General features: G+C 46.4%; 4 protein-coding genes across 4 annotated transcripts; 2 read left to right on the top strand and 2 right to left on the bottom strand.

Moving 5' to 3' along the window:
* Nucleotides 1–1,982: 1,982 nt before the first annotated feature.
* On the top strand, nt 1,983–3,690 carry TrAtP1_009958 (uncharacterized protein; the record flags this gene model as incomplete). Its single annotated transcript, XM_014093682.2, has 2 exons — nt 1,983–2,506; nt 2,571–3,690. 2 exons carry the CDS (start codon nt 1,983–1,985, stop codon nt 3,688–3,690), a joined length of 1,644 nt encoding a protein of 547 aa, XP_013949157.1.
* TrAtP1_009957 (uncharacterized protein) lies at nt 3,689–5,613 on the bottom strand. The gene is made up of 4 exons (XM_014093683.2): nt 5,043–5,613; nt 4,672–4,881; nt 4,416–4,602; nt 3,689–4,354 (listed from the first exon to the last, which is right to left on the bottom strand). The coding sequence occupies exons 1-4, from the start codon at nt 5,258–5,260 to the stop codon at nt 3,899–3,901; spliced, it is 1,071 nt and encodes a 356-aa protein (XP_013949158.2). The 5' UTR covers nt 5,261–5,613; the 3' UTR covers nt 3,689–3,898.
* Nucleotides 5,614–6,461: 848 nt separating this feature from the next.
* TrAtP1_009956 (uncharacterized protein) lies at nt 6,462–6,674 on the top strand (the record flags this gene model as incomplete). Its single annotated transcript, XM_066114509.1, has 1 exon — nt 6,462–6,674. One exon carries the CDS (start codon nt 6,462–6,464, stop codon nt 6,672–6,674), a length of 213 nt encoding a protein of 70 aa, XP_065970605.1.
* A 1,711-nt stretch (nt 6,675–8,385) lies between these two features.
* TrAtP1_009955 (uncharacterized protein) lies at nt 8,386–10,163 on the bottom strand (the record flags this gene model as incomplete). The annotated part of the gene is made up of 1 exon (XM_066114508.1): nt 8,386–10,163. The coding sequence occupies one exon, from the start codon at nt 10,161–10,163 to the stop codon at nt 8,598–8,600; it is 1,566 nt and encodes a 521-aa protein (XP_065970604.1). The 3' UTR covers nt 8,386–8,597.
* Between the last annotated feature and the right edge of the window lie 2,098 nt (nt 10,164–12,261).

The raw sequence follows: 12,261 nt of genomic DNA, 5'->3' as shown, positions 1-12,261 counted from the left end.
TCTTCGCTGTAATTTTATATGTGAATTTTCATAAGGATGCGGTAATTTACCAAATCCAAGGACATACGCGAAGGATATATGCAGTTTTCGAAAGACTATAGTGCACCGAACTTTTGAGACGGAGGAACAGTTTGGTATTGAGCTATTAATAGCCATTATCAAGGAAACCAAGCCAAACGGGTCATAATACCAAGCGAATCGCGATAAGGAGCTCCATATATCTACATAATCTGTTTCATGCTTCTGCTGTCTGCTGATGCGGTTGTCCCTTCTTAAAAGCTAGTTTAAATGCTGATTTCCCCAAGTCCCAAACATTACTTCTGGCACTATTAGAAAAATAGAAGTCTACTCGAACTTCGTCTTGGTTGCCATGATTAGCTAGAAGATTGCGAAATGGAGACAGGGTTTCACAAATAGTAAGGTTATTTCAATATTAACATAAATTTTAAAAATAAACAATTATAAAGCCAAGGTCAGCAACGTCAAGAATTTGAAGTTCATAGTGAGATGTTCTATGTCTGTCAGCATTGAAGCAAAGCGACATGTTAGTTGCGTTAGTTTACGCGCGCACTCGGAGAGTTGCAAGAAATCTATTGGCAGGTGGGTAGAGACAATAGACTAGATAAGTAATCCAGACAAATCTGTTGATCATTTAACCGGTCTCTCTGTATGTTCTGATCCACTTGATTGGATAGTATTTCCCATAGGAACTTGATGGCTGCATCCATCTACTATACTCCATTCCATTTGCGCGGGGTTGCTCCTTATGGCACTGATCTGATCTGGGTTCAAAGCAACAGTGGGATATCTTCCAAACGTGGCACCATCCCTATTCGGCCTACCAGCATTTTCCCATCCTGTCCTAAGCGAGCTTCGCGAACCTGTGGGGCGGAGACGATTCTCAGCTCAACAACTGAGAATTGAAGTCAGCGACAGCCCTACGAGCAGGATCAGTTACGCTGGGGCAAGCATCAGTTTTAAATATCCCATTCTCAGGAAAAAAACAACTACGCAAACATCCCGCCGGCGTGGAAAGTTTACGCGAAACTCCATTTAGCCCATCTTTCGAGACAGGGTAATAGCCGCGCGCCGCGATTACTATTTCATTAGCTTAACCCGGTAGTCGGTCGCATCATATTGCATTTGAAACTGCTGCTAAGATGGACTAATTCTCGGAGAAGTGTCCACGCCACAACTAGGCAACTTTGTGCTCGGCTATATCGTCGTGTTTAACTAGCATGCATGTGACTATACTGGAATAGTATATTGCTCGAATATGACGGTCGGTTAAAAGTTGCAATTAGTGAATGTTGTCAATTCAGTGTATATCGTCTGAATAGTCGAAACTTGGCTTATCCGGCCCGAAGTATCAATCTCACGTTCTATCAATCTCATTCCGTCACACTGTTGCGAAACTCTTGCTCAAAGTTCACGCTGTTTAATATGGCGTTGCGGGCGCTGGGAACCCACCTAGACAGCCCTAAGACAAGAGCTCATTGGAGCTAAATCGCGGACGACTAACTTGGGGAGGGCTTTCTCCGCGGTCTATGTGGAATCATGGATGATCAAAGTTTTAACCCAGATAGGAATATCTTGTTCTGAATTTATGCCTCAATAGACAATAGCATTCACCCTTTCGCAAAAATGCATGCAAGCGAGCCAACCGTTCTTGTTAGCGTACGCGGTCAAGTTGTAGTATATAGATGAGGGACAAGGGTATATGGAGGCAGGCGCACACACTATGTAGAATTACGAGGGGCGATCTATTTTTGCTTTCCACACTGATAAAAAGAGAATCAAGATACACGTAATGTTTCGATTGTGATTGGAGCTCATAGTGTGGAGAAGCTGGTGAAGGGCGGCAAACACCTGTTATAATCGAATTATATAGCTTGATCATGCCCCTGTGTCAGACCCTTTCTAAACATTCCCATTCGGATGGCAAAAGTGCACCTGCCTGGCGTATTCCGATACAAGTCCCAATGTCTAATTTAATAATTGTCCAGGGCATTGTTGTTGCCCTGGCTTTTATTATTTATCGCCTCTTTTTCCGCAAGAAGGACGCACTCCTCCCACTACCACCAGGCCCAAAGCCTCTTCCCATTCTTGGAAACATCAACGATCTTCCACCCCCGGGTGTACCAGAGTTTCAACACTGGCTTCCTTTCAAGGACAAATATGGCCCTGTCAGCTCGGTCAATGTACTGGGCCAGACAATGGTCATTCTTCATGATTCAGACGCCGTCCAGGAGCTTCTAGAGAAGACTTCGCTGAAGACATCTGCACGAGCCCAGTTGTTTTTTGCAAGTGAGATGTGTGGCTTTGCCGCATTCCTTCCTGCTATGCCATATGATGACGAATTCCGTCAACACCGCAAATATATTCACCAGCAGCTGGGGACTAAAACCCTTGCGGCTCGGTTTAGCGATATCCAGGACGTAGAGTCTAAGCGTCTTCTATTGCGCATACTAAACGATCCTGAAAACCTTGTGGAGCACATAAAAGCGTATGTTGGAAATATTTTCTCGGCGTTTTATAAAAAAAATATCTTTTGGCTAATTCCTCTGCAGCGAGGCATCGGCAATTATTCTTAAAATTACCTATGGTTATACTATTGAGCCGCTGAACCCAGATCCTCTGGTGAAGCTCATCGAGGATGTCATGTCGAATCTGTCTGCTGCCTTTGTACCCATGTCGTGGTCTGTTGATATCATCCCCGCTCTCAGACATCTCCCAGATTGGTTCCCTGGCACAGTCTTCAAGCGGACTGCTCGCAAATGGAAAGCCATCAATGAGGCCGTCGTCAGCACCCCTTACCACTTTGTTAGAAAACAAATGGAATTGGGTATCCACCAAGAAGAGTCATATGTCTCTGGGCTTATTAGAAGTTATGGCAACGAAGATGGTTCTGGGGTAAGCCCGGAAGATATGAACATTATACAGCTCACGGCCACAAGCATGTATGGCGGTGGCGCAGACACTACGGTATCGACCCTCATGACGTTCATCATTGCCATGATCAAGTTTCCAGATGTTCAACGAAAGGCCCAAGAAGAGATTGACCGCGTGGTTGGCTCTGGCCGCCTGCCTGGGTACGAAGACCGAGACAATCTGCCCTACACCGATGCTATTGCCAAAGAAGCACTTCGTTACTTCCCGGTAGTTCCAATTGGGACAGCGCATAAGACGGAAGAGGAACTTTATTTCCGGGGTTACCGCATTCCCAAGGACTCGTATATTCTGCCGTCTATCTGGTGGTTCTTGCACGACCCCAAGGTCTACCACGATCCCGAAGCCTTTGATCCTGCACGCTATTTGGAACCTCGAAACGAACCTGATCCTCTGGGCGACGCATTTGGATATGGCCGCAGAGTATGCCCTGGAAGATACCTTGCAACCGAAAGCCTTTATCTCACAATTGCACGACTTATTGCGGCGTTTACAATTGAAAGGGCAGTAGACGACAACGGCAAGCCGATTGATGTGGAATTTAAGCACTCAGCTGGTCTGGTTGATCACCCTCATCTATTCTCATACAGCATCAGGCCGCGAAACCAAAAGTACGCCAATCTTGTCCGAAAGGTGGAAAGGGACCACCCGTGGGAGGAGAGCGACGCAGCGCATCTTAAAGGAGATTTGATTGAGGAATACAAAGCAAACTGCAAAGCGCTGGCGAAAAAAGAGGCATGAAAAAAAACTAGCATATTCATAGCATCGTTTATGTTAATATACGTAACTCCCAAAAAAGTCAAGTCAACTGCGTGACGCCCTCTTCTTCTATCACAGTAAACCTAGATTCGGGGTTTCTATCGCCTTGGGTATCCTTGACGCCATGCTGTTGCGACGCAGCTAATTCATTACAGCCACCAAATTAAAACTCCCCAACATCCTGGCCCAGTCACCGGACAGGATACGACAGTGCAAGCTCGTCATCTGAGCCATCATTCTGCCCCCCACCAACTCTGGAGTTTCGAGAGATTCTCGACGAGATGGTAGTTTCGACTTGGATCCCTCCGTCCAAAATTCCTCGCGTGCTAGCAGCTTTAGATTCGTCGAACTGACCCATGTCATCGTCGATGGAAGAGAAATCTTCGCCTGTAGGATTGGTGCTGAGTACAGGCTGCATCTTGTAATTTTGTTGCCCATTCGTGTCTTCTTCTTCATCTTCTTCCCGAGTCTCGGTTCGGTGGCGGGACGTGGATGGCATGCTCATGTCTGAGTTCTCGGTTTTTGCAAGTTTCATAATGAGGTCTGCCATTGTCATTTCAATGTTCAATTTGACCATGTACGTAACAGGGTGGAATTGAATGTAAACATCCTGATTCGGTAGTGACATAAGTCCGATAAGCATAGCCTACCATACCATTGTTAGCTGTCGAGTCCATATGCGGGTATGGCCAAGGCCGTAAACGTACATCCATGAGGATAGATACTACCATTAGCCTGGCATTGAAAGTGACTAGAGGAGCGTATTTTCTAAGTCCGTGTTGTTTAACGAGGCGCTCTTTAACAGTGCGCAGGAAATAGTAGTTGAGACCAGCGTCGACAATTAAAATTAAGATCTTCGAGATGCGATCCCAAATGTCGTTGATGCGGACAAACCTAATGCCAGAAATCGTGTAAGCAATTAAAATCGTATCATAAAAGAATTGAGGTCCATCTGGTTCTCACAATTCGCTAACTGGAGGATTGGTATGCGACGGAATCCAAATACAAAAGACGGCTATGTTGATGCAGGTAATAACGCCTGCTGTGCCCCATTTCAACTTTACTACCGTGCTGTCGTCTTCCGCGATAATTGCAATTCGATTGATGATGATTTGCATCAGTAGCTGGATCTCAAACACCCAGAAAAAGATGAAAAAGAATAGAACGGGCACCCTACAGCACTCTGTTAGCCAAGCTTGCCCCTTTGGTACAATCTAAGCGGGATCGTGTTTTTATATGCGCTATGCATCACCATGGACGATTACCGTCCGCCTTTTCTCTTTTTCTCTGCTTGATCGCCTTGTCCACCATGAAGGGATATGTTCTGCACTTACTCTGGACCGAGTTGGCCATCAAGAAAGAACCATCCAATAAGGCCGAGACAGAGGTTTGCAATAATCTCTCCCCAAATCATATAGATGTACGGACTCTTCCATGGCCGCCTGTTTCTCATAGTATGCTGGATTGCCTTCCAGACCGTCAGAAACCCAAAGCCGAGGGTGAACCCGGCCGCCACAGAGGCTACTTGGATGTCCGACGTGGAAGAAGACATCTTCCTCTTTCCAACAAGACGGCAATACGGTCAAAGACCCAAATCAAAGATCAAACAACAAAAGGAACTCGAAATGAGACCCATAGGGCCGGTGGCTTTGTATATGTACAGAGGCTTTCGCTAAACAGCGGGCGCCGACTTCAAGTACTTGCGGGTTCCCTGAGGGTATGGCGACTAGTGCGCCCGACGAGAGAACTAGCAGGCGACCATTTTGCGGAGTTTGTGTGTTTTCTCTCTTAGACGGAAGGCTTACGCGACGCCCCAAATGATGGACTTGGGGACGATCGTGACGCTCCTTGTGTGTTCTCAGCTAGTATTATGTAGCAAGTGCCATCGGTAGTCGAGCCCCTGACATCCACACTGACACATGGTGAATCCTCTGGATTGCGTCTGCATGAATATATACGAGTACCTTACTAGACAATATGCAAGGACTAATATGACAGGTATGAATCTGATAGATGCTAAGGCTAGGGGCCAACTCCACAGGCGTATCTGCCACAGACCCATCTGATCGGGCAGACCGGCCGGAAATTAGAATATATAATTCGTAACATTTCTTATATTTATCGCTACAACGAAGCTGACCGAAAGCCATGTTTGAGGGTCGAGTCGTCAGGTGGGCATGTATGTACTGTCAACACATGGATTGCAGGGATGCTCGACCCTCGGCAGAGCAGCTGAGAGGCGCTAAACGAAGCAGAAGCTGGAAAATGGCGTCTGGGGCACGTTGTTGATGGGTCGTAGAGCTCTTGATTGTGGCGACCTGCCTCGGCAATGCAAGACGCTTGTGCAGCCAGTGAATTCCACTCATTCCAGCCCTACGTTTGACGTACTTCTAACCTTCTTCTTCTTCTTCTTCTTCTTTTCTTTCTTTTTCGTAGGGTTGCATAATGAAGAGGCTTGGTAGGCGACTGCTACTGGTATCACCACCCGACTATTTGCTTTGTACATCTTGTTCTCTCGACTTTTGTTGGCGATGGTTTCCAAAATCTAGGCTCTAACGCTAATCAGGGTTTTCCGAACGGCATTTGGAGGGCACTTGGAACATTCACCGCAGTTTCAAAGTTAACGCAGGTAGGAGTTTTTTTGGGCATGCCTAACCGCCATCTTTGATGGCTGAATCGTGTCGCGAAGTATTTGAGAGCCACTTGCTTCAAGATAAAGTCTATGGACGCGCCATTTGTTGGTCAGAATTCAGATGGCGCAGGTCAACATCAGCCAAGAGGCCAAAAGCAAACATGGCAACGTTCTCCAAAATCGAGTATTTGGCATGGACCACATCCATCTCCTCAGTGCTGTCAAGCCATGGTGGGTTCCCGTTGTCGACCGCCCGCTGGGCCGTTCCTTAGAGCCGGTAGCTGGAGGTTTCCGCATCCAGTTCATCCTCCGAGCAGGCCCATCCATAGCTTAGGCCAACCCTAGCAGAAACAGAGACAGCTGTCGCTCCACTCTCAAGGGGCTGTCTTGGTACATGACACACGCCAGAGCGAATAATTTCAACGCCGTCGCTACGCCACACAATATTTGTGAACGGTTCCTTGGCTTCTCAACACGCGGCGAAGATGTTTTCCATGACGGGATTAGAGATCCGGTGATGGATTTCCGTTAAAGATTTGGCGAGCTTGCGACAACCTCGCGGAGAGGGGTCGCCAGAAGCTTGTCACTAGGTAAGCGTATTACACGAGTCAGGACAAGTCGGCGGCCGCTATGAGACTGCAAGTGGGCTTGCCATTGACTCGCCATAATGTCCTAGGCTCCAGCGACAACTCTTGACTTGTCAAAAAGCCTTTTCTGCCGGATTTTGGCTCTGAAATACCCCCGAGATGCCCTCTCAAGCGCGGCATTCGGTGGTTCTAGGTGACCGTAGCGGCGTAGATACCACAAGCATGTGTTTATGCTCAGCTTGACACTTGCTGCCAGTGTACCTGAACAAGAAACACCCGTGGAGGTGCGTCCCAGTGGTGAAATTAAAAACTGCTTCTTTGAGAAAGTGGTTTAGAGTGCTTTCACTCAGAGGTGATAAACTCCTGCGGCAGTATATCGATCACTTACTCCTCGTTTACTAGCCGAAGCGCAACATCACAAAACCGTTTAATACTTGCTATACCGTTAGCATGACTGAAGGAGCTACTTATCAAATGCAATCTGCAAAGCACTTACCAAAAACCCAATTCTAGCACTTATTCTCTTTGAGAGTTCCTTGCAAAGAGGATGCGCAAGCGAGAGTGCGGAAGTTGCCATGGATCAAGAAGCTACTCCGCCGTGAGAAGTCTAAGCGAACTTCTTGCATGGTGCTAGAGGCCCCTGTCTCGCAGCAACGAAAATCTCAGTTGCAGAATTAGTAAGAAGACTGATTATCCATTCTACGTACTCGGAAGTCCCTCTTCTCCTCCTCATCAAAGGGAATAACCATGCAGATAATACGTCTATTTGTCTCGTCAATCAGAACGCGGCGCAGCTCTCAAGTAGGAGGCTCGATGATCAAACTTTGATATGACATGACAGCTCTGGTGTGATAATTGAGCCAAGCTTGATGAGGAAATACGCCAGAAGGCAACTGTACACAGAATCGCACTAAATTAACAGTTATATACCTAGTCTGGCACCTACTTCAAGGCTGTCCATCACACACTGTTACAGTATATCGCTTCCTTGTAGGTCTACGCCGCATATATTATTTACTTTCCAGTGCTTTAGCCATCTTGATCCCTAGCAGCCGCTATCAGTGAGTAGCCTGCATGAAATAAATAACCGAGAGGATCTACCTCTCTTTTTCATGCGATTATTTCGTTATTAGGCGTTATTAGACCTGGTAGCTGTTAAAGTCTTTTAGTAATTCGGCACTTGTCTTTAATACCAAGACCAAGAAGGAGGCGCAAGTGCCGGACTCCTCTTTAGCGAGACAACAACTTGAAGAATTTTGCAATCAGCTGCGCTCGTACTTTTCTTTTCTTTGCCCCATAGCATTCTCGCGATATAAAACATTGCCACCGCCCTTAATTATACTCTAGTGTGGCCTACAACTGGCAGTGAATGATTCATCGCGGGGCTATATAACTTCATTAAACGGGGTCTCCCAGCTCCGGTTTCAGGAGCCAGAAGTGTAGGAGATAGCCGACAAAGAATCTCGAAGAAAATTTTGGAGAGATGCCATTCAATTCTACCTCTATGTTCCTGCATGCTTCTTCGATTGACGTGGCGATCTGCTTCAGAAATGATACGCCGCAAAAGATGATATCAGTTCTCACAACAACAAGCTCCATAATTCCCCCCTTTTCTTCCTTTCTGGCCACAGCAGCTTAGTATGGTCAAAGATCCCGTACAGCTAATGCTCCTAATATCCACCATGCGCCTTGGTCATATGAGTGTAGCATGCCTCACCATCGTTAAAGGACATGAGACACACCCAGCAAACATGCGCGCCGCATTTGCAAGTCATATGGTTACACCCGTCCCTTTTTTCCATCAACATTGAGCAATTAGGGCAAGATTTAATACCAAGTGCTTTTTTCGTCTCATCACTCAGAATGCTCTTGCCAATTCGTTTGGCAATTCTTTTGGCCTCGTCACACGGCTTGCCAGGGTGCGAGGTGTGGCAAAATGTGCAAATGGACACCAGACATTGCTTGCATGTAAATGTATCGGGGCGCTCAGGGCCAGGAGGTGAATTCCGGTAGACTTGGTTGCAGTCGGGTGTTTGGCAGTATGTAAAATCACCAGGATGGCGACTGATATAGGACTCGAAGGATTTCTCGAGAACCGCCTCAAACGCCTCAACGGGAAGATGCTCTTGGATTTCTGAAAGCGAGAAGGGCTTTTGGCAGATTGATCCCCTGGCATCAGTGGCTTTCACGCAACGGATACGAAACTCCTTCGTCGCCGTCTTCTCCGCTTCACACATTTGGATAAAACAGTCGCTGCAATAGATGTGACCGCAAGACATGCGGATCGGGTCTTCGAGTTCGCACAAGCAGGACGGGCATTCCATCTCAGAGATCGAGCCTTTTCCAGAAGCCATGGTCTGCTTGCTGGCGATGATTGCCACGGCGTTATTATAGTCTTCCTTCGACCCTCTGATGAAAAGACGTCTGGTTTTTGACGTAGAGATCTTGACGTATACTTTTCCTTCACCTAGCCGCGATTTGAGAAGCCTAAGGCCGCCCCTTAATACCCAGCGGAAATCAGCGCTATTGAGCTCAATAACATGGCCCTCAGGCGTGCAGTCCTGCAGCATTGTCGTAATTTTATCCAAAGTTGACTGTGAATATTCTTCTGGTCCAAAAACTCGGAACTGAGACTTGCGCATATCGGGGATGATGACTACTTTGAACGAGTCCTCTATCAACTTGATGTGTTTCAACCCTGTGCCGTTTTGTCGAAAGTTTCCGAATCGAAAGTCTTTTCCATCCATCTTAACAATCTGTCCGCTGACAACTTTCTCCAAAGCTGTTTTAGCTTGCACCATTAATTTATGGTCTTCGCATTCTAATTTCAACATGCGAAATGGATACTTGAGCAGAATTTCGGAAACGCCAATACGCTGCCTCATCCAGACTGTTTTCAGTTCGTCTATTTGCGGACTTACAGCATTGTAAACCTTGGCTTGTATTTTGAACTGGGCAGATGCGACAAGTGCCACCGACAGCTTTGTCGTCTCATTGAACGACAGTGGTGTGTCTTTTAGGGTGGACACGGCGTCTCTTGCGGATGATTCGTAGAGAAAAGTGGCATATGCGTTGAAGCGCTTCGCTCCGGTATCAGAAGATACACTCCATTGTTCCAGGGGACCAAGTTTTAGCAGCATGGATTTGACAATACCCGAGTCGCGGTCTGGATCAGGGACATAGCTTGGTTCTCCAAGATGGACAGTTTGAGGTCTATCAAACTTCGGAATAGCCATGATGATGTCTTGTTCATTCGTTGCATCGCTCAACCCCTCAAGCTTTACTACCCATTTCCTTTGGTCTTTCTGGCTATATGGGTAAGATGCACTAATATTGGATCCAAGGATATTGCATTCCCTTGCTTCGAGGTGCTTATACGCACTGAGAGCAGTGGTCTTGTCTCCAAAGACTAGATTTGCTCCTCGGGTTGGCCGATTCCAGGCACAGTGAACTTTCCGACAATGAACTTGGTACGGGCTTTGGCTAGCTGGTAATTTGATAGGCTCAATGGAAGCCTTGAACCCTGGAGAAGGAGCGAGTGAGTTTAGCTTGCTGCAAGCTCTCTCGATAAATGAAATATCGCCGGATTTGACGATTGCGCTGCATGTGTTTTGCTCCCTCTGCGACAAGATACGTAATTCGACCACCGGTGTTTTTGTTGTTACCGCGGCGGCTAGCAGTTTAATGACACATAATCTGGAAGTATTTGCCGGCAGATTTTCCATGATGATAGTCGAGTATTTGTAGTCGGAGGGGAAAGACACTTTGGATACTGTCGCACCGCTTTCGAATTTCACCCAAGCGCCACCAAGCTCATATGTATCGCCGCCATTAAATTGATCTTCCTATTGTAAGAGTAAGCAAGATTCATGTTAGCTAATGTGACCAAAAGAGTCGATGATAGACTGCCGCACCTGATTCCCTGCGAGTGTAGCAATAGTGTTGTCATGCAAAAATGGACATTGGGCTCCCCTATAACAGCGACCTTGTGCAAAATACCGACACACTCTTAGTATCTGTATATGATTCTCTTCTACAGGATCTCCCAAGTTAGGCTGATGTAGATTTGGACGAGGTCGCGGTGCTTGCTGCTGGGGATCATCGCCATCGTGTACAAAGGGACAGTCATTTCCTCGGCCGCAGACTTCTCTTGTGTAATTGAGACACCTTGGAACTCGCAAGGCACCTATATTCAGTGGTCGTATGTAGCGCGCTGGTAGCTGTATGTTTTGGATTTCTGGCGCCTGGTTTCTTGGCCTATGATCTTCTTCTCTTCCCTCCTGCTCAGGTCCTGCAGCCGGTGCGCCGATAACGTTGCCCATAATGGAGATTTGATCTTTATAAATACAAACGGGCAGACAATTATATACGAAGGATTTGCTGGTTTGTCTTGCTAGCTATCTTTTCACCATGAACGACTGGCTTGACTGCCGAAAGTTGGGAGGAAGCAACATGCAAAGACAAGATTATTGCATTCATCAACGAAAAGAAAGAAGAGAAGAGAAAAGAAGGGAAGATAAGAGAGAAAAAAAGACGCAGATAAAAAACGCAAACGAAGACGCGTGCAGACTTAAGGTTTTGGAAGTGCGTGGCCTTTAAGTGGATAAGATACAATGTAGGAGTTGAACTGTACCTACCTACATGTACCTAGGTATGTAGCTACTATCCGGGAGAGTCTTTGCACAAGTCTCATAGACATTTTGATAATCAGGTAGAAGTCGGTCTCAGCGAAGCGTCCCATCTTGGTACTCATGAGCGACCCCATCTGAGGCCCATGAGGGACTATACGATGAAAAGGTAGAACTTATATAGAAACTGGTATTAGTCCATATCATTTTACGTATTTGCTCTGTTCTACTCTTCATCAGAGGTACTTACAGGTAGTCATTTGATGGTGCTAATACTTGGGAGATGATACATGTAGTCGAATTTACTTGGTCCAGTCGTCTCTGTCGTTGTAGCAGTGAGGCATTCATCGATGTGACTAAGCACTCAACCACAACGAAAAGAAGCGAAAAGGCACAAAAATGGACAAAGAGAAATATACCTAGATGAAAGAAGTGAATATGTATAAAAAAAGTAGATATCTCCAAATAACATGCAAAACATTCTGTTGAGTGTATTCAGGCTCTATGGTCAAGGAACCCCAGCTAACCCCAGCATCGTGTACCTAATACATACGTGTATACGGTGGCTCTTCATAGATCGACTGCATTAAGCTAGCTGACTTGGTTTATCTACTTTTCACTTGAATGTTCTTTTCTCTGCCTGACGTCAACGATTAACATTAGCCATTATGTTCAAGATCTGTTCAAGATCTGTTCAAGATCTGTA

This window comes from Trichoderma atroviride, chromosome 5, assembly GCF_020647795.1.
Source record: "Trichoderma atroviride chromosome 5, complete sequence".
Classification (NCBI taxonomy): domain Eukaryota; kingdom Fungi; phylum Ascomycota; class Sordariomycetes; order Hypocreales; family Hypocreaceae; genus Trichoderma; species Trichoderma atroviride.
The sequence above is the reverse complement of the archived record's forward strand: the minus strand, read 5'-3'. Positions and strand labels throughout refer to the sequence as shown.